The sequence below is a fragment of the Crocodylus siamensis genome, chromosome 3, assembly GCF_052110815.1.
Source record: "Crocodylus siamensis isolate JL-2025a chromosome 3, ASM5211081v1, whole genome shotgun sequence".
In the NCBI taxonomy this organism is placed as follows: domain Eukaryota; kingdom Metazoa; phylum Chordata; order Crocodylia; family Crocodylidae; genus Crocodylus; species Crocodylus siamensis.
Genome location: NC_143397.1, coordinates 99982068 through 100006348, shown reverse-complemented (window position 1 = coordinate 100006348; position 24281 = coordinate 99982068). Strand labels below are relative to the sequence as shown.

Below are 24281 nucleotides of genomic sequence, written 5' to 3'. Positions count from 1 at the left end.
CAACCAGTTGCTTACAAGATTCTTTACAGCATAAACAACCTTCAGAAAGAGTAAAATGTTACATTTTCCAAGCAAATCATTTTCCAAAGGTGCATTTCTCCTTTCTACTTTAGACATACGGTTAAGCCTGTGTTATTAGAGCTGCACTAAATTTACATTCAGCTGTACATTGCAACTTGCCATATAGACTATTTAAATAAATTCAGGATTTTCAAATGTTCTTCTATACTAGTAATACATGCATACACACATTTGTATGCACATACATACACTTGCAGCTCAGGATATTGCTGTTATCTCCTTACTATAATTATAGAGCAGAATTTTTGTTGCCTGGTTTGCTTTGTGATTTCCATAAAAAGAATTTGTTACTCCAAAAGAACAGATGAATAATCTGTTCCACTGTTCCTGAATGAATTCATAGTAAAAACTATTATCACCTAACTCGTGCAATGGGGGGAGACAGGCTATAGTTTTATGCATGCAATTATGGATTTATGGTTTACATATATAATGTATGCCTTCTGTAGTGCACTAGTACAGTATATATTCAGATTAATGTAAGAACTACGTTTGTGGGTGGTATATTGGGCATGTTATTTGCCAACACATAACATTCCCATCACTTGACAGAAGCCAAGGAAGAGAAGGAAAGTCAGAGAGAAACAATCTATATAGAGGAAGTAAGTAATGTTTAATCAACAAGTAAAAAACAAAACAGACCACAGCATATGGCTGAGCAACCAGAGTTGAGTGCCAAGAATAGTTTTCATGTCTTTTGATTTGTTTTCTCTGAGGTTTAACCAGTAGCACAGGGCAGGTCCCAAACAATTGGCAGGATGAGCTTTATTTGTGTATTTGCCTTTCTTACAAACCAGCACTGAGGATAAAAAAAATAAGCTAGTATGTGTGCATGAACAGACACTGCATACACGTTCGATGGTTTGACTATGCTGCACTTGGGGGAAGAATGCCAAAGTTAGTGGGTCGAAGGGAAAACTTTTTGAAATTAAAATATCCCAAGTTATAATTGCTCATGCATGCCTTAGGCCTTACTGGCTACACTAGAAAGGCAGTGGAGTGGGAAGAAGTAAAGGAGTGTAAGAGAAATCTACAGATTTCTTAGGGTGATATTGGTTATTGGACCAACTGCATATTTGGGATAGAGTTAGACAAGCTCTTGAATGCAAGACATTCTTCTTCAGATTTCATGTGACCTGAAGATGAAAGTCTCACATTCAAAAGCTTGTCCTACTCCATACCAACTATGCAGTTGGTCCAATAACTGAATCACCCCAAGAAACCCTTGCCTCTTGCATAATTCCCAGGCCATATACTCCAACACTACCAAAACAAAATATCTAGGCACAGACCAAGCATATCCAGATTCTTCAAAGGCTGGGTCTACAAATACCACCTTGCTTGCTGTTCTGGGAAAAAGACTGAGTGAGAATTTGCATTACAGAGAAAGAACCTGGTCAGAACAAAGAGGGGCTGAATTTCTCCCAGTTCTGAGTGGAACTGAATGCAAGGTATTCTTGGCTGGTTTGCCCATCTCTCCAACTCCAAACATGGCTGCATCCAACTGATCATCTGAATAGTCTCTTTCATTCTCTCTATTTTCCTTGCTTCCTTTCAAAAAGACAGAACAGATAATGCATTTGCAGGTCTAATAAGCAGGGTTTGGATGCAAACCATGCCAGTATCTTAATAATTTTGGGTCCCCGTTGAATAAAGCCCCTAAACACATCCATAATTCCAGCCCTATTTAAACACTAAAGTACATGCTGAAAATCTCAGCAAAGTAGGTAAGCATCTATATACCCATATGCGTAAGACTCTTTAAGTCAGTGTGTCAGTGTGACAATTCATCTGTTTCCCTGTTTCAGGGGCTAACAGTGAAAATAACAGACATTGTTCAAACAAGAATTTGTCTAGCTCACTTGAAGCTGCCACAGCCACTGTTGAGGTTTTGGAAATTACAGGTGGTTTGGACCTTTATTTTATACCTTGGAGCCACGTTAACACTAAGGTCACATTTAAATATCCCCACTGTCACTGCTCCACTAATGATAACACTGGCAGGACAGCACAGTTCCCATGTTCCCAAATTCAGTACAGACCTAGTAAAAGAACCCACCCTATTACCTTCACCCACTTGCTTTCTATAGCCCATATGTTCTCCTTTGAGGACATCTATCCAAAGCACTGACTCAGCCTACTTTTCCTTCATTCCTGAGGTCAATTAAAAAGATTAGTTTTTAGATTAGCATTCCAAGAGAGAGGTTTCATTACCTCAGCCCCAACCAACATTAACACAGAAAAAATATAGAGCCAGCTATATATATGACTCTTGGGTGGGATCTTCAGATATTTTCATTCTTGACTTACCTCTGCTTCCATTGCAGTCAGGGGCCCCTGCAAGAAGAGTGGAGCCAATTATCAGAACTTCTGAACATCCTATACTAGTGAATGGTTGATTCCACATTCTCACTTTCCTCCTCCCCTTCTCCCTCCCCATCTCTGTTACTTTCTCCCGGTCTGGCCATAGTTTAGGTTGAACCTGGTCTTTAATTATTTTTTGAAGTGCCATTGTTTATATTATATTATATTATATTATATTATATTTTCTGCATAGAGATGTAGATATTTTAGCCTGGTTTATGATTAGCCAATGGTTAAATGACTTCAAGAGATGCTTTCATCATGAATATGGTGTTGCTGAAAAACAATACCAGAAAGTAGCATTGGTCTAAAATGGAGTCCAAATTTATTCAGCATATAAACATATATACTTCTCCCAGAGTGTGTGCTTTTAACCTCTTTAATGTCATTAAATGGGTGCTAGAGGTGCAAGTTGGAGCACAGAATACAGCCAACACACTTAATGGCCTACATCTAACGAAGCACAAAATAGAACACATTCACTGAGATCAGTGTGTTTAATCCATCTCAGCCAGTCATTGCCAAAAGCCATTACCTATTGGCAGTTGGATATTTTATGCAATATGAGCTCTTGGTCTCAGACCATAGCTCGTATTCACAGGACCAGAGACTATGTTATTTGCACACCTCAGCCCTTTGTTCTCAAAAAATCTCCTGTAAGTATGTTTTTAGGTGATGTAGACAGCTGCCCTTACTGGGTATTCCAACATTGTAGTCAAGCTCGGTCTTCCCAAGTGATTATACCGACTGATTATCATGCATGAACAATACCACAGAAAAAAGGTTTGCTGTATACTTTCCTCTAAAGGTGAATTATTTTTTTTTATTGCAATACAGTTAATTTTATATAACTATTATATAAGGGGATGCATTGCCAAAGCACCATGGAGCTCGCAGTGACAAAGAGATCCTTGCACAGCCTCACTCTGCCCTGCAACACCAGGTTGCACATGACGAAGTGCAGAAGCCCTGGGGGAGGGCAGCAGGGCAGGAGCCTGAGTTTGCAGCAGCCAGCCAGTGTCTGCCCTGTGCACAGATCTGGGGGGCACAGGTCCTCCCTGGGAGTGTGAATAGCAGCAGGGAGTTGCCCTACCTCCTGCCCTCCAGATGAGGGCATGACCCTGTCCCACTCCCTGCTGGGACCCTGCAGCTGGGCATTGTGGCCCCAGGCCCCAAGTCCTACACACTGTCTGGCTGGGCAGCAGCCCCATCACTGCCCAACTCCCTCCCTCCCACCCTCAATACAGGGGCCTCAATCTCCCCTCACCCTTACCTACAGGACCTGATCTCCAAGCTGCCTGGCAGTCATGTACAGATACATGGTGCCCCCTGTCTGACCACCCTCCTCCTGCTCCCTCCCAGCCCCCTGCAGGCTGGAACACTGCCAAACTAGAGAGGGTTCACTGCAAATTTGCAAAATCCAAAGGTTTCTCCAGCAAAATGAGATAGTTGCATTTTTCTCCAGTAAAGGAGAAATTTATGGTTTTATTCAGTTTTCCATGGGAAGCAGAAAACCCAGATCCTTGATCATGTGTGTATGTATTTGAAAGCTTAAAGCCGTAGTCCAAGTACAAGGAAGTATTTAAGCACATGTTTTTCCAGCCCTACTTTTCTATGCTTCCATGTTTAATTTTAAACCAGTACTTAAATTCCATTCCTTCCTGACCAGAGTTAATCATGTATTTAAATCCTTTCCTGAATTTTGATGACAGTGACTGAACAGGGTTAAATATAAATAGTCAACTACTGGTTTCAGCTAAAAACAAACAACAAAACTGCCACTGATTTCCGAATTTGACACAAGATGTGGACCAGCGTGAGCGAGGTGAGGATCTTACCTGCTAGGTCTTTATTAAGTTGATTACTTCCTCTTTAAACTGATCCTGTATTAAATACAAGTACACCTCTCAGTGACTTGGAGAGCAATGTGAAGCTTACTACTATAATTAAGGGAAGCTTCTAAACAAAGTTATATGGTACTGGTGCCTCTACATGATGCTAGACTGTGCAGTTGTTACTGTGCAGTCATTTAGTACTTGCTTAAGCAGCAAACTGGAGTTACTGTGCAGTCCTGATGCCACATGGTTTTTTTTCCCATGATACTGTGCAGTAGCTTATTGTTACTGCACAGTAGCATTGACATCACGGTTCGTGTACATCGATGCTACATCACCACAGCAACAAGCTATGGCGATATAGCCCGGCACTATGGTGATGTAGTGCCTCGTGTAGATGTGCCCACTATATATAACAATACACTTGTGATACACTGTGAAGAAATGGAGACAGCCACCCATATCCATACTCATGTGAATGAACTAGGTCTTGCAAGCAAAGCTCAGCTGCCTACCAAGAAGATGGCTGACCCCTTAATGCAGGGATCAGCACCCTATAAATCTGTGGGCTAGATATGCATGCAGCATTTCAGCTTCAAGCATCCAATGGAAAATATTATGTGAACAAAGTAAAAAAGTCTGCTCTTCTCAAGAATATTTTAACAATGTTTTGGTAATGCTCATTAGATGGCAAACTTTTCAAGAAAAATGTTAAAAACGAATATGGTGCGTCATATAAATCCCATATAATATTATGAGAATTATGCATAATTGTAGTGATTACATATCGAGAGCAGGTGCTCATTTGTGTGTTAAATTTGCATGCGCGACTGCATACCTGGCTTTTTGAAAATCAGGTCCTCTATGTCTAGGGTGACCTCTATGTCTAGGGTGACTTCCTGGATCTCATAGTGTCTCAGCATCCCGGCTGTTGGACAAAACTGAAGCAAAAGCCGTAGATTGGTGGGAAGTCACCTGCACGAGCGTGACTCCTGAATGGTCACTGGCCAAGTGACTTCCAGCTCACAGCCCAGTGGAGTTGGGACCAGGGAGCAACTACCACCACTGCCCAGAGCCCAGTTAGGGCTTCCTGAAGGGGAGAGGGGGCTCAGACCCCTGTCCCTGGAGGGAATCTGGGTTTCCTCCTTACTCCCACCCACCTGGCTGCCAGTGACCCATGTTTTGGGGAGGCAGCTCCAGGTTCTGGGGCCCCAGCTGGCCAGTAGTGGGGGGACGTTCCTGCAGAGCCAATGTCCCAAAAATGGTAAACTGTGCCCTAGGAAGATAGCATTAAATAACTGTTCATTTCATATCAATTTATGCAATAGGCAGCCGTTACTGATGGAGTGGGGAGGGAGAAGAGGGGGAATATTGAAATAAAATGGGAGCTTCTATAGCTACTGTGTTGTTCTGATGATGTCTACCATCACTTTTTCCAGCAAAAGAACCATTGAAAATAAAACTGCTTTGATTTATACACAGGACTAATTTCTAATCAGGCCCTCTATTCTTGACTTTTGTATTTGCAGTACTTTTGTGAATGTAATAAAATTTCCAAGTCTGAATTTTGCTTGAGACTTTTTTTTTATTTTTACATTTTCAGTGCATTTCAGTAACTGTGTGGGTCCTTTCTTTGGTTATTTGAATATCCTGTAGAATCTTGTAAGGACAATAGCAGTTCAACATATTTATCTATAGTTATTCACTTATTTGGAAGTAAGGGAACCTGTTTTCCTTAAGAAATGAATCTGAAGATGTAAAGTCTAGCAATGCGGTGACTAGTGAAGCTTCTATGAGCCATCAGCTGAAGAAGCTGCTTTCTGGTGAAACCCTGACTTCACTGAAGAAAATGAAAAAAAAAAATCAGTGGCTTCAGTAGGTTCAGGATTTCACAGTGAATCTTTATATTTCACATGTTATCATACTCTAACACAGGGATGTTAATGCCCATCTTATCTAAGGCTATGCAGGTCCCACATTTATAGATGAACTTTAATGCTGAAATGCAGAGAAGTTGTTCTTGTGCCTTCGCAGCCCTTTCTTGCTGTTTGCAGCTATCTTTATATTTATTTTCTGCTTGAATTGCTCATGTGAAATATTGGATTTTCACTTCCTTCACGAGTTCCGGGTAAGGATGGGGGCAAGTAAACAATGAAGTCACAAGCCTGTCACCTGGACGGCTGGCCTCCCTTCATGCCAAGGAAAAAGTGCGGTTAGACTATGTAACCAGATACAACATGTGGAACGGAAATAAACGTTTCAATGTAACCAGTTCATAAATTTGTTTTTATAAAGGAGCAATTAATGGAAGAAATATTTTGATTCATTACTGTCTTGAAGTTCCCATGTAAGGCCTTAGATACATCAGCCTATTCCTTTCAGTAATGCACTACAGCGTATACTTAACTTGAGGCATACTTTGTTCAACAGAGATGGACGTTAAAATACTTTGCTGAATAGACTCTTAGACAAACACTACTCTGTCCTGTGCCTCATGGGATACAAATATCTGTTACGAGGCTCTTGGTTTCTTTTACAAAGGAGTTTGAAATTTAGTTTTAAAGCAAGATTTTTTTTTGCATTCAAAAAAATCTCTTATGCTTAAACTTAGGCATAGATAGAACAAGCACATTAATGAGTAAAGCAGGGTTTTCTAGCTTCTAAACAGTTGTAGGTACTCACAGCCTCACCCTCTGCTCCCTAGTCCAGACTTGTACAGGCGCTGTAGGTCATGCTGTGCTACACTGCCTCCTGGGCCTGGGGCAAGTGCAGTGTAACTTCCATGTCTTTCTCCCCAGCATTGTGCATGTGGACTCTTTAAGAATCTTGCTGTGGCTTCTTAGGTTGCATGGCCAGGCTAGTGGGAGTGGCCTCAGGTTGGAGCCCCAGGGGTCTCGCCTGCCACGTCTTTGATGATAAGGGGTTTTAAATCAGGAGGACGATGCCTGGTCCCTTCCTCCTGGTTCTTTCCCTTGGCCTTCCTCGTGACCACCTCTTCTTGGGGCTCCACCTCCCCTACACCCTGCCTAATGCCAGCCATGATGTTGCTTGTTGGGGCTGATGTTCAGGCCTACCCTGGCGCTCGGTCCCTTGAGGCTGCAGTGGTTGACTACCTGTGTAGTTAATGCCGAGCACTCTCCATGGCCTCTCTCTGCTCTCTGGTCTATGTGGAGCTGGGTTCTACCCAGACTGCTGTCTTCCTTGATGTGTCACTGATTCCCTGAGTTCGGTACCTACTGCTGGTTGTTCGGTTCAAGTCAGGTCCTTGCTGCATCTGTCGCCATCCCAGTTGCTGGGGCTACCAGCTGTGGCCCACAACAGGTCCGCCAGCAGCTCCTTGGGCCCATGCTGTCCCAATATCCCCTCCACACTCCCTTCCTGAGGGAGCCACCAAGCCTCCTCCTGCTTCACGCCATCTGGCTGCTCTGACCCCTCTGGGCCAGCCAGGGACACTCTTTCCTGGCTCTCTTCGGGGTGAGACTTTTCTGCCACCTCCAGCTGTCTGCCCAGCCAATCACCCTTGGCATGCTTTTATAAAGCATGCTCAGGCAGATGTGGGAGCCGTTCCTGACTCCTTTCGACTCTGCCACAGGTTTTTTCTTTGATCTTAGACTATGGCGGCTCCAGCCACCAGTTTCACTTTCGCCACACACAGCTGCCAGTGTGGCATCCCGCCGCCCCTCCCCTTCTCACAGTAAGTTTTCCTTACAGGCAGGAAGCAGTAGCTGGAAGAGGGAGAGGCGTTCAAGAGATTCTGTCTGATGCTGTAGCCAGAGACCCTGAGGAGGGGAGCAGTGGCTGGGTGGTAGCCTGGGGTCCACAAATTAACCTCTTGAGTGCCACAAGCAACCTGTGGGCCCAATTTGACAACCCATAGGCACCAATTCTGCGGGACCTCTGGGACTCAATAACCCAGCCCCCAAAAATAAAGCTACAGCCAAGATGCTAAAAAACAACCCCCCCCCCAACAAAAAAGGCGCTTTACCGAAAGAAATAGCAAATTACTTTAATCCGGCTCTGCAGCATCTGTAAAGATTGGGAGTTTCAGCAGGCCTTTTTGGAGCTTTTAGCTAAAGCTGGTTCAATCAGCTGTTAGATAAAAAGGGCCATAAAGCCCCACTAAAGTACCGGATCTTTACAGATACTGCAGAGCTGGGTTGAAGTAATGTGCTGCCTCTTCTGGGCATACGCGTGGTGTGGGAACGTGCTGAGTTTAAGGTGAAGCACCATTTTGTTTTGTTGGGTTTTTTTTACCTCTGGAAGCACCTGCTAGCAAAAACCAAAGTAAGTACCTATGAGACAACCCTACAATAAAGTAATCAAATTAAAAGAAAGCCAAAGTCTTTAAATGGTCACTGGTTTCTGGCTTCACAAAACACCATTTGTGAGAATGGAGTCTTTCTGCCCTTGAAGAAAAAAGAAACAGTCTCTTCCTGGCTAGGGCAGCCATTCGTCCAGTTTTATAGAGGACAGTCTGGTTTTTCTGGTCCTCTGTCGTCTATTGATATGAAACCAGACGCCTTTATGTCCTCATTTTTTCACTACTCAGCCCACCGCAGCTGCCTGCAGGAGCTTCCCATTTGCCGCCGCTATGCCCCCACTGCCAACAGCACCACTGCTGCCTGTGAGAGCTTGCTGTGGCCCCCTGGGCTTGGGAGGTATGCAACATTCACGGTGGTGGGGCCAACTGTACTCTATTGTTGAGGTACCTTGATGGCCACCTTATCCCTGGCTTACAGTGGCTGTTGAAAGCATTTAGGTTTCAATGAAACCAAACAGTTCTGTGATGTTTGTGTTTATCAGACTATGCACCTGCCCTGAAGCCCACAGATATTTATGGAGTCCTTCTGCTTTTGATCAGACCCTATTCTCAGCTTGTTTTAGTGGAGATGAAGCTACCCTTAAGTATAAAAGCAAAGCAACTGTCTGAGATCTTACAAAAGCTTCATTTGTTTCATGTGTCTCATCTCTACCACTGATGGTGAAATCCAGGATGTAAATCCTGCCCCTTCCCCGCTCCAACTCTTCCTTTCCCCTCTTGAAACCCACAAGGTCTAGGAAAGGATTAGTCCAACATGAAATGGAACAACAATAAACAGTGAGCAATGAAAATACGTCTCTGTTTAAAAGTCTCACTGAATGAAAAAAGTCACCTTCCTCCCCCTCATAATAAAATATATGCCTATCCCAGACTTGTCAGCTCTTGCCAGTGTTTTCCCTGAAAGCAGAATCAACATAAGCAACTTCTTTTCTCATGTGTCACATATCATAAAGAGACATAGGATTTCACAAGGAATATCATTTATTAGGAAACCCACTGGCACAGCTGGTAAGAGAACCAAGGGGTGCAGGAATCAATTTAAATGGGTCTGTGGAATTGGTTGGTTTTACTCTTCTTTCCATGTAGTTTTTATTTCTTTCCTTGTCATCTCTGGGATGAAAGCAAGGATATTTTTGAGTCTGGAATGGGTAGTGCTGCTACACACTGTAACAACTGACGGAAGTGGCCTGTTCTCCTTCAGACTTAAAAGATAATCTCAGATGACACTGTCTGTGCTGCCAGGGAGGCTTTTTGTCTGTCTGAACTCTGAAAAGGTTTACTAGAACTTAATTTTAAAATATTCTCTGTTGCATGGGTGTGTGTTTGAAACAACTCTCCTTAGAGCCCAGATGGCATTCTCAGCAGGTAGTTATTATTTTAAAGTTGAAACAATATGTTATTAAAAATGTGTGGTTAAAAAAGGCAAACAGAAAAAAACCAACCAGCAGCAAATGAAGCTCAAATGCCTCCCAAAGATCATGCATGAAGGTGACTGGGGGTTGGTGGGGGGGCATGGATTCACTCCTTTCCTACCTGCTGGAAAGGAACTTGCATAAAGGCTAGTACTACTGCACTGTCTACATAGGTTTAAGAGGCCTATTGGTTCATATTATTGCAGATTTCGGAGGCCCAAATGATCCCCAAGCTGCTCCTTCATCTTCCTTTATGCCAACCTACTTGAGGTTTAAGGTCTCAGTAGGCTGTATTTACCTGCAATATATTATCCAGCCACTAGATGTCTCTGTAAACTGATCAGCTTTCCAGAATGGGTGCATTCACAGGTAAACAAGAGAGACAAAGCTGGAACACAAGTAGTGAGGAAGCCCATTTGTTGGTGTCTCCAGGTGCTTTCTTTAATAAATGCTTCGTGTTTAAGGCAGACTGGAATTCTATGTACTGTATTAGTCACTCTTTATGTGGCCGCCTGCTGCTGTTCTTCAGTGCTGCGGAGAATTTTGTCTGAGCCTTCCCTACTGGGGGTCAAGTTTGAGCAGAAAAAAAAGCATGTGAAATCTTCAGAAAGAAATGGATTTCTGTTTGTAGTTAGCTAAAAGATGTTACAGCACCTGCTGAGATCTGATTTCAGGGTTCTCCTGAAAAAAAAAGGATGACTTCTGTTGCAAGGAAACACTCAATAATATTATTGATAGCACTACTACTGTTAAAATTTTTAAACTAAGATCTGTGAACTAAATCTTTAAGAACTTTAAACTAAGATCTTAAACCAAGAACATAAATACATTAAAATATGTCATCAAGGATGAAGTGTATTTACTATACTCCTTTTTAGTTTTTAAAGTGGTCTCCTTTTACAATATACTACAAAGTCAGAGAATGTCAGTCTCAGAATTAGAACTTCCTGATGTAAGGCCTAAAAACAGCAATTTATCATGTGACAGTTTCAGGACCCAAAGATAAATCAGACAGAGGTGTTTATGAGAATACGCAACCTTGTATTCTGGTAAGCAATGTTACAGCAGATCTTCAAAAGCCTGTTTTTGTTGCTGATGGCACACAAACAGTCAAACCAGCATCGCAAGATTAGAAAGGAGTGAGAGCGGAGGAGGAGGAGGTTAATTTAACTTATTAACTTGATTTTCAGATGACTCAAAACATAATTATTTCATTTTATTCTTTCAAGTAATCTGGGTCTTTGAAACATTTACCAGAATAGGAACACACTTTAATTTAAAAATGATATATGTCAGTTCAGGTTATTTTTAGGGTAGCTCTGGAACTAGCAGAGATAGTAAATTATGAAGTTGAATGCTTTACTCCAAGACTAAGACTTATTTACAACAGAGGTTTAATTGTTCATTTGACTACTTCCAGCAGTGTCTGACCTTTAATTGTTCATTTGACCGTGTTCAGCAGCTGCAGGCAGACTTCAGCAACTGATTTAGCCAAAAGCCATCAATCCTCCCATGTAAAATTGTAAACAGAGAGATCTATTAGCATTTTTGTTCAGTGTTCTGGGAAGATCTTACATACGTTTTTGTAACTTTCTTTCACACAATCAATCACCCTGTGTTACATTTGCTCACAGCAAAATTCTACCAACTGCAAGAGAGTTACATAAAGGATAAAAATGACTATCTACTTAAGGACAAGCCAAATATATATGCATATACACACACACAGAGAGGCACTTGGAAGAAGAAAACTGTTACACTTCATAGGAGCACATGTGTATCTAAAATATTCCATGACATCACCACCTACAGTCACAGAGTAGTCAACTCCCAACATTTTATCGGGACTTCTGTGATATTTGATGTTTCCTCAGTGTTCCTATCCCTGGAGTCACATGGTAATGCACAGATCTTGGCTTTTATTTAGTATTTAAAAGATATTTTTTAGTTCTCCTGGTTGCAAAGAACAACTTGTAAATATGCCCCCTAAAGGCTCAAAAGCACAGAAAACAAAAATAATTCAAAATATATTTTGTGTTATAAATATCATCAATATCAACTGTGGGAGAGGGAAAGAGGCCTAATATAATTCTTGAACACTTCTAGTTGGCAAAACTTTACAGTGGGCCAGGCTAAGGCAGAAAGAGCCTATTCTAAACCTTTGATTTCCTGGAGAGAGTAAGGAGAAGGCCAAAGCCCTGGCCTCTGCCCAAGTCAGCAGAGAAAGCTAAATTCATAATAGGGAGCCTCTGAGTTGAGCCACAGTTACCCCAGAGATTAACTGGAGTCCATAGAAGCATGTTCTGAACCCAGAACAAGCTCTGCCACAGTCTGCTGTAACTGAAATTTTACATGACACTCAAATGCAGCCACCCCTGAGCTACAACAAGGCAGCTGTTTAAGAGCAAATAACACATGTTATGTAATAGTTATGACTGGAAGTATAGAAAACTAAAACAGATAGGAAATCTGGATGTTTAGAGTGTAATCACCCATTCTGGAATCTGGACAGTATGCTGAGATAACACCACTACCCTTGTAAAAAACGGCCAGGAGAGCTTTAACTAGTTGGCATCATGAGTTTCCCCTCCTGAGGTTGTGACACCTCCACTTCCTGAAGCACTATTGAAAAATTCATTCACAAAAAAAAAAGAGAGTCCAGCCTACAGAACCATGAGCACCACTTCCTCCAGCATCCAGGTTTCCATTAGAAGTCTCTTGTCCAAGTAATCTCTAGGTCAGACTCTGCATGGCCAACAAAAGGACTGTCCAGGGTAATATAGCTACAAGTCTTTTTTCTGTTAAATGCTGGTAACTGCAGAGTGAGATTTTAATTTTTACTAACCAGGAGAAAACAAAGGAATCTCAAAGAGCCAAATTTCTGGGCTGGTGAACTCCTATACAGCCTCACTGAAATTTGTGATATAGTAGCCTGAAGCTACATGGATTGGGATCTATATGAATGAATCAGGATGCATCTAATCACTAGCATTCTGGAAAGTGCTATCCATCTTAAAAATATGTGATAAATATATGTATCAAACTCCATCTCTGACATCTGCCTACTCCCTTGGACTTAGTCTATCAGAATCAGATCTAAATGATCTAACTTGGCATAGCAGGACTACCATCAGCGAGTGAATTAACACATGCCAGGACTGCTCTTCAGAAATGCCTAAAAGAGGTATCAAAATAGCAATGAATGCCCAACTGAGTGGTTTGAATTTTGAGTCTTTTCACTAGTTGCAAATAAAATGCTGACTTCTGCACTTTCTATCATGTAGTGCCCAGATTATATTGAATATAACTGGATATTTTATATACCCTTAATATTTTATTTGGCAATAAGAGTAAAGGTCATGGTATAGCAGGTATTATCTAATTGTGCAGCAACTTGTGCCATGAACCAGATTTCACCCATGCTAAGCTAATGGTCACCAGTCGATTTTTCCCCCAAAGTGCTGGCACAGAAAGAAGAATTGATTGAAATTCATTGCTTTGAGACAGCTTTGTTGTTATGATACTTGTCTGTTTAAGCTGATCATCACCATGATACAGGTAGGGAAGGATCCAAAGATTAGAGGAGATTTTGCACTGAAAATTGGAAAGCCTTTTTTTTTTTTTTTTGCTTGGCTGCAGGTATAAGCAACATTAACTTCAGCATTAAGATTATGTACAGTATGTCTTTCTCTAACCTCTTCAGGCTGCTGTAGTTTATGACTTAGCAAAAAACTTTAATAAAGATTTATAACAGGACAAATTTCTCCCAGACATTACCGTTACAAGCTGTCCCTTGCATCTGCCTTTCAAATGTCAGTTCTTCTGACAGCAACAAGAAAAGGAAATGAAGAACACTGAACACCACTTCAAACTGCTCTTGCTAAGATTCAATTGTTCTGATTTACCCAAATAACATTCATCTTATATATAAGGAAAGCAAAAGGGCTGCACCCTGTCCCACATCAGTGTTGCACTACAGAATTATAGGACTGTCAGACCTGACTTGCTTTGATATTCATCTGCTTTAATGAAACAACTCTCTGGGTTCCATTATGAAGGATGGCTGGATTAACACTATCCTACATCCAGTGCTTCTGGGGTCTATTAAATGAAGGCTTTCCAAATCCCCTTTCAAAGTACAGTGGTTATCTACTGATATATGTAGTAATAGTTTCCTGTAACCCATGGCAACTGTGATCGATATTACTCTTGCAACTACAATTTACTACCTGCGGGTGCTGGCTCAGGAATGCATCTATCAGAATGACACTGAATTCCCTGAGTGACAGTGCGGGTGTTCAAAAGTTTTCATACCTGGTACTGATTGGGCTGTGGCCTCAGTGGTGATGGTAGGGGCAGTGCTGGCCTGCTGTTGACTAGAGCTGACCTCTGGCTCTGCGCTAACAGAAGGAGATGATGCTACTTCACAGGTTGGAACCTGATTTGGCACAGGCTGGAGCAGCTCTTCTGAGCCTGCTTGCTCTTCTTGTCCTGGGAGCTGCAGGGCTGACAAAGGAATACTAATTTGTTTGCTGGTATTGGAACTACTGACAGGCATCTGAAGGGCAACCTGCTGGTTGGCTGTAGGGGTACTAGCTGGTCCTCTGGCTGGCGAAGCCAGAGTTACCCTAGCAGGCTTCTGAACAGCAGGCCTTGATAAGATGGGTGGAGATACAGACAAGTTTTGCAAGTCTAGATCAGCACTGAGAGAAGGTGTTGTGTGGGGGCTGGGCTTAGGTGGACCAACATAGGAAGGCCCAGCATGAGTCTGAGACTTGGGCTTGGACATCTGTGTTAATGAGAGTGCAGGTCCATCGACACCACCAGTAAGTTCTGCGTTGGCCACAATGTAATAGTCTTCCGGGATTTCTTGCTTGATTTTTTTGACTATCACATCATTGGTGCTTTCATCAATGACCTGAGGTTGGGAGCCTGAAAGGGTTGTTGATGACGGTCCCACCGCAGACCTTTTGCGGGAAACATTTTGCGCCCTTTGGGGATGAGGTTCAAAGTCACTATCTTCATCTGTCACTGAGGACTCGCAAACCATGTCAAAGAGAGTAGCTTCATCTTCATATTCTTCCACAGCTTCACCCAGCTCAGAGGGCTCACTGCAGTAAGAGAAGTCACAGGAGTCTCTGGTTCTGTTACAGTCCAACTTTGCTTTCACTGGTCTTCCAGGGTATCGCTCTACAGGGCTGGGCTGTGTCTCCGATGGCACACCAATAATGCTGGGACTGTCTGAGTTAAAGCTCCTGTTGTCTTGAAAGCACACTCTTTCCTGAGACCCAGCCCGGCAGGTTGCAGTCAGTGGCCAGTGGTAAGCATGGCCTGCACTACAGCCCCACATAGCTGTGAGGTTCCCATGGGAACCTTCTGAAAGCAAGTGCTTTAAATTTGGAATGAGGCTGCATATGGTCCCATGGCTATGAGCCCAGCTGACCAATTTGGAAAGATTTTCAGAAGAAGTATGAAGGCAATCCTCCATGTTATAGGATAAACAGCTCCTTTCCTACAGAAAAATAGAAAGAGGCAATTAATATGATGCATGTTTCTAAGAACTACAGCTGTGCACTATTAAATAAGAACACAGCACATTACTTTTCCACAAATAAAAAATAAGTAAACCATCTTACTATCATATAATGGGCTCTTAAAAGACATTTCTCAACAAAGCATCCCTCTTTAAGCAGCTTCAGTTCTCATTGTGTCTATAAAAACTATCCTTAAACCCAGAGGCAAAAATCTTTTTGCAATGTATATCCACAATGAGGAAAAAGGCTTTTTAAACAGGGGAGGTTATTCATATTGGCAACTTACTCAAATCTTAAACAAATGCAAGCTCATAAAGTCTTTATATCCAAGAAATTGAATAATTAAAAAACTAATTATATTTTTTAGCCAAAACTCAAAACTAGAATTATAGGCACTGAGTCTAATGTCCCACACTTACTTGATCAAGATTTATATACAATCCTTCCTCTATTGCAAATGCATTTTCATTTTTAAAGGACATTACAAAGCAGTCCACTTGAGGGCCAGAGATTGTTTATAAGACAAAAAAAGATTATGAAATTTATCAGGGTTTTTGTGGTTGTTGTCTGAATTCTGAGTACTAGTTATAACTAACAGCCCAAAAACTAATACGTCTAATTTACACACAAGTTTTGAATGGTCTTGAAGACTGATTCTCTCAGACCTTCTGAGTTAAAATGTCTGCTGTTTTGTCAAACTTTAAGTGTATAGAGCTAAATCCTCATTCCACTGGAGAATACAACATTTATCACTTTCACCAAGAGAGGAACCCATAGCAACAGACACTGAGTTCAGAGACCAAGTTAATTAATACAGAGTTAGTGTATCACTTACGGCATCCTACACTGAGCTCAAGAAAATCTGTCAAATGTTCAGCCTTTTTCTTGCCATAAACTGCATACTCTGCTTTTGTTCTGTCTTTTAAACAGCATCTGCAATGACACAGTCTCATCCCACAAAGGGCTGAGTGCTCTTAGCTCTCGTTTACTTCAATGGAAACTGGCTGTTTAGTAGGTCCTTGTAGGATCCAGCCCAAAGCCTGTTGTGGGAGTGCGCCACAGTTTACATTAGGTCAGACAAGTATTATACTTTCTAATAGACTCTATCGTTGTTTCTCTGTCCCTTTTCTCTTTTATGGTTATAAAAGAGACAATCAGATGTGAGAAAGGAAATTCTTTATTCACTTAACTGAATAGGAAAAAAAAGCCAATAAAAGAGACTCCCTATGCCTGATGAAGGGTGACTGCACCCAAAAGCTTGCAAAGAACTTTTTTTCCAACTACTCAGCTGGTCTAATAAAAGATATCACATCTAACCAAAGAACTTTGTCTGCCAATAAAAGAATAGTAAATTCAGTGATTTACAATGCTAGCCCTAGTTACATTTAAGAAAACCAAGGAAATGGAACATAACTGAGCTAGAAACATAAAAATTGTTCAGAAGTAATTTCTTGGACTACAGCCTTTTTTTCCTTAACAGTTTATTTCAAACTGCCAGATTGAAGCTTGGGTAGTTAGCTGTTGATTGTACAATTAGGTAACAGAAGAGTATGTTTCTGTTTTCTGATGTGATTAATTAAATATTGAAGAATCCAGATTTCAGTGTGAATCTTTGTTTTTACTCATTAAAATGTAGCGTTGCACTATAAGCTTCTAATCTTTGCATGTATCTTGGTGTCTCTAAGCACCTCTGCATATCTTCCAGAAAACTTGTTCAGCAAAATATTTACAATTCGCAAAAATAAAGAAAATTCATGGCAGTTTGTGTTTTGTAGTGTTGTGAACTGTTATTTCACATTTTAGAGTCTGCAGTAAATGCATTATCTTACTAAACCAAACCTTTAATTTTTTATAAGAACAGCAAGGATCTTCTTTTCCAGAGACAGAAATGAAGTCTAGTCAGTCTCATTTTTTATGGGATTCTGGTTACCGATAAAAGGGGGAAAAAAGAATTTCACTTCCAGCCAGATATGATAATCCATTTCAGTTCTTATAAGAACTGAGGTTACAACCTCAGTAATACAGGGGTGGTCAACTTGTGGCACATGTGCCACACATAGCACTGGCAACCTCTGGCACACTGCTGATCCAGAGCAGGTCAAGCAGTGCAGCAGCAGATAGGAAAGAAAGCAAAGCAGCAGCTTGGGTAGGAAGCAAAAAACAGAGCACAAGATCATGGGAAAGGGGATCATATGGCACTGAAGGAGGATCTGGGGGTTAATATGTAGCATATTGGCCAAAAAGGTTGTTCCCCAGTGTGATAATACCTGCACACTCATATTCATTTATATATTTAATCTCATAATACATCTATAAAAAGGTAATATAATCCCTATCTGTAAATGGAGCCAGAATTTCTCCCATAGTGCAATCAGTGGCCAAAGTCCCATTGATTTCTGTTTGGCCATCAATACACAAGCAACTTCCTTTTTTGAGACTGTAACAGAACATAGGTTTGAATCAGGATTTGAATTGAGGACCCCCTAAGTACTAGTCCATTCCATTAGTTAAAAGGCCATCTTTCTCCAACTAGGAGCAAGAGGGTACTTTAGCTCTGCAATTTTCTCCTTCCCTAATAGTTGAAAGCCCAGAAACTGAGCAGCCTCCTCATTCTTCCCTATTAAAAGAATGGCAGTTATATGGGAAATCTCACCACACTACTTAGATGCTTCCAAAACTCACAAACAAAATAATAATAAAAAGCATGAAAGTTTTTAACTCCTTTCCAAAAATTTTAAATCTTTAAAATTCTAAATTAACAAAAAAAAAGCTTGACAGTATCCACCTTAAACTTTAACCTTACTTATAAAGTATTTGTAATTGCAAGAGAGGTTTAATAAGGGGAGAACTCACACATTTTGCATGTGTGAGACAGAAGATGGAATTAGACCAATAGAGATTAATTCTGTGTTTATGCTTCCCAGAGGATCTCTTCATGTTCTCTACTTTGCCATCTGTTACCTCCCGGAGGTCATTTATTCAAGCCAGGTATCACATGTCAATACATTTTTAATAAAATTTTAGTAAATACTTTTCTGTAAATTATTTATCATTCAAAAAACATTCTTCACAAGAGAAAAATCAAAATGCACGCAAAATCAAAATGCACACGTGGAATGAATCAACACTGCACAGCAAAAGCTCCAGCAGGCCTGCTTCTCCTGTGACTGATCCTTGCCCACAGAGAAATCATTCTGTTGACTCTCTGAGGAGGTTTAAAAATAATAGGTGGCATTCATGGGCCTCACCTGTCTTCAGAGTTGCCAAAGAGTTGACTTCCCCTCCAACCCCACCTCCATTTAGAAATACCGATTACATGCAGCTTCTATTGATTTCAATTGGAGCCATGGGCATTTGCCCATTTGCACATTAAGCCCTGTATTGTTTCCCTGAACCAATCTAAATGCTGAGCTCACTACCAACGTATGTCCCATCCCTCCACCCCTACCCACACAAGAATTTTAAAGGCAGATATAATAAGAATATTGCACAAGAGCAGTTGTATTTAAACCAGATATTTCTTGATAATGCACTACTTTGATTTTACTCCACGCAAACCAATGCATAAATACATGAGGCCAATGAATGTGTGCTTCAAGGTCAGCTATTGAGTAATTAAAAGTAAAAAGCACAAGTTCTTTTTATCATCTGCAAGAAGCTTTAACAACCAAAAAAATGGTTACAGTAAGTTACATTGTCATGTATTCCCAAGGAGCTCCAAATGCTTTGCAAACTGTGACTGATCCCACAAAAACCTTTGTGCATGCAACACCTTGTGTCTATGCAAAACTCATTGCAAGACATGGACCTGTATGCAGAAGAATGCATACAATTAATTCCTGTAAAACCTGCCAGGCATACAGAATGTTTGCTTGAGTAATCTCACTGTTTTTTAGAGGTACTACTCAAGCAAGTAAATGCTATGCTCAGTGCTAAGGGCCAGATTTCTTGAAGTGTCAAAAAACCCTGTCCATGGAGGATCCCCCAGAGCCCCAAGCTTTTCCTCACTGTGCCGCCACTCTCCCCAAGGAACAGATTGAAGTTGCTCCAAGATAGCTCCCTATCCCAACACCCCAGATCCTCTGCCTTCACGCCAGAACTCCGCAGCCGCAGTGGGGGATCTCTGCCCACCCTGAGTGGCTCCCACTTTAGGGTACAGAAGACATTTATAAATCCCTCTTTCAATGGAAAGGATAGCTTGGAAAAAAAATCACTCACCCGGAAATCACTCTTTCCATCGGCAGTCAGGAAAGAGAACAACAAGAAAAGGATTTATTACATAGGATGAAAGAATTATGCAAATAAAATAAACCATAGGTTGGGAGACAGAACATAAAACAAATACAGATTTTTACCCTCTCATCTAGTTCTCCCCAGCCTCCCGTGAAAGTCCTGCCTGAGATCTAAAGATCAGCCTTCCTGCCAACTCTGCTAGTCCTGGTAACCAAGGCCATTGAAGCCCAGGAGGTTTAAATTCCAATATTCTAGTCTAGCTGTGCTCTAAAAAGCCTTCATGCCAGCCCTAGAATTAGCATTATTCTAATGTTCATGAGTCACCAGATGTCTCTAGGAAGTGCTGGTGTTCCTAAGAGTACCTGCAGTCCTGCTGGCTTGATAGGCCATTTCTCCCAGATGCCTTTGCAGGGTTGATTGCCCCAACACAAGCAGGCAACGCCCTGGGGTGCCTATCCCACCAGTGGCCTCTCATTTTGCCATTGTGAGTGTCAGTTGTCTTGGCACTACAACACAATGACAGGAGATAATTAGCAGTTCTGCTGACTCTCTGAATTCCCAGGTTAAGCCATATTCCAAATTATAAAGATACAGATAGCCAGTATAACAAAATCCGTAGAGTGAGAACAACAGCATAAATGGATACAGCATAACATGGGTTTTCCAAGAAGACCACACATGCCATATGAAAACGAGGTTAAACTGATGAGGACAGGGGAGTGCAAACCTCTGGCTCATCTACCATGTGCATTTAGGGTCCAACTCCTTCATTTCCTACCAACTTGTTTGTGATTAATTTAAGGGCATTGTCAGGTATAAATGTACTTAAAATGGGAGTATTCAACCATTGAAGGGTGTTATCCTACTCAAAATACCTTCTTAATGTTTTAAAGTTAAGCCAATTGAAGTGAGGGCTATCTTTGATCCATTTTACCTAGGTTATTCCAGGGTATGGTTACTCAGCTCCAGGGAGATAAAACGCTTAGTTTTCAGTCCTTCAGCACGCCAGGAGGCATAGCTCTTAGCTCTTCTATTTTCACCCTCCAAACCTGTATTCCCCTCCCCCTCCACACTGAGAGCAGCCACCCTGAGTGGCTTAAGTGCAGCCATGAAGCTAGGTGAAGCATATTTTCCCTGGCTCTGCACTCAGCATGGAGTGGCCACCATATTAAGTGCAACAACACCATGGAGCCAGGGGAAGCATGCTTCCTTCAGCTCCCTGGTCTTGCCATACAGTGGCTGCACCCTTAGCATGAAGCCACCATGTTAATTATAGGAAGACTCAGGAGCCTGGGGAAGCATTCTTCCCTTGGCCCCCTGGTATCACCACCCAGTGGCTCCAAGCTAACCGCAGAGCTGTCAGGGGTTAACCCTAGCAGAACTACCAAGTTAGGGTGCCTTGGCACACTGAGGTGCCTTGAGATCTTTTCAAAGGTGATGCACAAAGTTAGCACTTAAGTTTGCAAACACAGTTCACAGAATATACCCAGTGGTCGTGTCCAGACGTGCATGGACATTTGGCACACCTTGCTCTGCTGCTGCTTGTCTCCAGGGAATGCCCATGCCATGTGTGCTTTGGAGTGTTGCAAGTTGTCTTAGTTGGCATAGGAGGGGCTGAGGCCAGCACTGTGCTGGCCCCAGCAGCCTTACCTGGGGAGCTGGGGGCCTCCCAGAGCTGCAGCCACAGTGATCCTGCTGGACAGAGCCTGGCCAGGAGCTGCAGCATGGTTCCGACTGACCCAGCTTCACTTTTTAGCAGCACGTGCTGCCCAAGCATGTGCTGCTTTGGGTTTTTTTCCTGTGTTTTTTTTTCTGACACTTGGCTATCCAGGGATCAAAAACAATGCAAAAAAAATTAATGGAATAGTGCACACTCGGGCAGCATGTCCTTGCAGCAGGGAGAACTCTGGACTGTGTAGTATGTGGCGCTGCACACTGCACAGCCATGCTTGTCTGGATGTTCTCAGAGATTCCAAATGAGAATCCATAGTGTTAAAAGCATTTTTCCCTGTTGGAGTCTAAGTTCTTTGTAACAGAAAAATTGCTCTATTATTTTTTTATAGTATGAGTGAAAACACCCCCCAGGTGCCCGGGCAGTTGCCACCAGCACGGTGCTGATGCCAGAGCTGTGGAGACTGGCACCTTCCAAGGTAGGCATTGTGGTGTTTTTCGGAACTCCGGCCAAAAAACATTGCCTACCCCTGGATCAGAGCATGAGCTACACAACACCATTTCTCATCTGTTTGGTCCCTGTCACCAACTAAACAAGATCAAGGATGGGATGATGAGACCTCTTTAATTCCCTCCAGGCTCCAGCTGAGGCATGTGGGTGGAAGTTTGCCCTATTTCTGCCTATGCCCATACTTACTGTGTTGAAAAATTCAGGACTTCGTTCTCTAGGGCAACTTTAACTAGTACTAAGCCAACCAGAGAAAAAAAACAGTCTCCTTGCTGAGCCTCCCTGCTCCATTCATCTCATTCTCCACCTCTGAACTACAAGGTCCTGCCCAGAGGAGCAATAAAGTAGTGGCTCCTGTTTAGGCCCACACTTGCCAGCCCTCCAGTGGCAAGTCACAGTTGTGCAGGTCTAAGATAGCTTTAAGACTTAACCTGTAAGTGCTCTGACACTGTTCTATCTTTATGATCACATAACCTTCCACATATGTTTGAAATGCTTAAAAGATAACCTGTAAAAGCATCCAAGTAATTCCCCATTCAGCTGCCTGGCTTCTGAAACTTCCTTTTTCGTAAGTACTCCCTTATTCTTAGGCACTCCACGGGAGCCCTCTAAGTTGGGATAGAAACTGTGTGGAGAATTATGCCATGGTGTTGCTCCCTGAGGCCAAAGAGCTCCTGTATCCTTTAAAAAATGCAGCTGTAAAAGTCCGGACCTTATGCTGCTTTACATTATAATAGGTACAGGGTACAGCTCTTTTTTAAAGGTAAAGTTAATGAATTTTCTATTATGGTGAAGTTACATGTTATAATTAGACCATATTAAATCTATGAACTGTTAAGTGGTGAGAAAGTTAGAACATGCTGTAAGGCAGGGGCAGGCAAAATATGGCTCAAGGGCTGAATCCAGCCCACCCACCACTTTTATCTGGCCCGCAGAGTCCCCCAAAAAGCCCTGCCGCTCATGAGGGTGGGAGCAAAGTGCTCACGTGTATACACAGCCTCAAACGTACCCCATTGCCGCCATCCCACCCTTGTGGACAGAAAGGCCTGGCTAGCCAGCAGGCAGCTTCTGTGCAGGGCTGCTGCTGCATCTGCTGCAGCCCTTAGGGACCTGCTCCATTTCCCCAGTCTCCTGCCAGCTCTGGGCAGCAGGTAGCAAAGCAGCGGGGGCAGGGCTGCAGCTAGGAAGGAGCATGGCTCTTGGGGCTGGCAGCAGTGCAGAGCTTGGGTGGAGAGCGTGTGGGTGTGAGGGAAGGAGGGAGTGTGGGGACACCCCCCCACACTCCCCCATGCTGCACAGCCCTGACAGGCAGTGGCAGCAGCAGCAGGCTGGGCATTCAGAATACAGGTGCCTGGTGGGGCACAGTTCCAGCCAGTGCTGCACACTGCAGCAAGGGACACAGCCTTCAGCAGGCCCCCTGAATCTGTGATGCTCCCTACCACTCACACACAGCTCCTGCACTTGCACAGCATGGGAGGAAAGTCCCACATGCCTTCCCTGCCAGGGCTGCACACACAGCACAGGAGAGAACCCCCATGCATTGGAGCCCACTGCCTTTCCTGCCCCTCTGGGGAAGGTGCCTGGGGTTTCCCTTTGATGCTGCATAGCCCCAGCAGGGAAAGCACCTGGCTCCAGCACATGAGACTTCCTTCCCATACTGTGCAAGTGTGGCGGCTGCACATGAGTGGCAGAGAGCGCCAGTGATACAAGCGGCCCAGCGGAGGATGTGCCCCTCACTGCAATGTGCAGTGCTGGCTGGAGCTATGCCTCACCGGGCACCTGAGCTCTGAGCACCCTGCTGCTGCTGCTGCTATATCATGCGGGGAGTGTGGGGGAGTCCCCACACACACACCCTGCCCCCACAATCCCCACTTATACACAATCTCCACCACACCCTCCACATCCTACCATACACACTCCCTATACACAGCCCGCCACACAATATACAAAACTAAGAATTTATTTTTGAGTTATCATGCAATCACCTCTATATACACGATGCAAACACAAATTATGACAAAAATATTTTTTGTAATAAAATTAACATATGTTGTGGCGTGCCAGTAGGGGGCGCTCCTGCGTTGAGCCGCCCACCTCCCTGTGCCCAACCACCTGCCAGGCTCCGAATGCCTCCCTAGGGGCGCCTTATGTCCGGCCCAACCCCTTCCTGGAGCACATACGCTAGCCTGGGGGTAACGTCGCTGCCACCACCCCGAGAATGGACTCACTCCTGGCCCTGTGTCCTTGGTGAAACACAGGCCTAATGTCCTACGGGTACTCGACCCAGTACAGGCACTTGGGGCACTTCCCCAAGTCCGGGGG

The 24281-nt window shown here is 43.0% G+C and overlaps 1 protein-coding gene across 5 annotated transcripts in view; it reads right to left on the bottom strand.

The window, feature by feature from the left end:
- KIAA1958 (KIAA1958 ortholog) overlaps window positions 1-24281 on the bottom strand; it is a 188932-nt gene that overhangs the window by 72978 nt on the left and 91673 nt on the right. For all 5 annotated transcript variants that reach the window (XM_090038860.1, XM_090038858.1, XM_090038859.1 and 2 more), the window contains one exon: window positions 14328-15525. In XM_090038860.1, coding sequence (XP_089894986.1) covers window positions 14328-15501 — 1174 coding nt within the window. In that variant the 5' untranslated portion in view covers window positions 15502-15525. The remainder of the gene's footprint in view (window positions 1-14327; window positions 15526-24281) is intronic.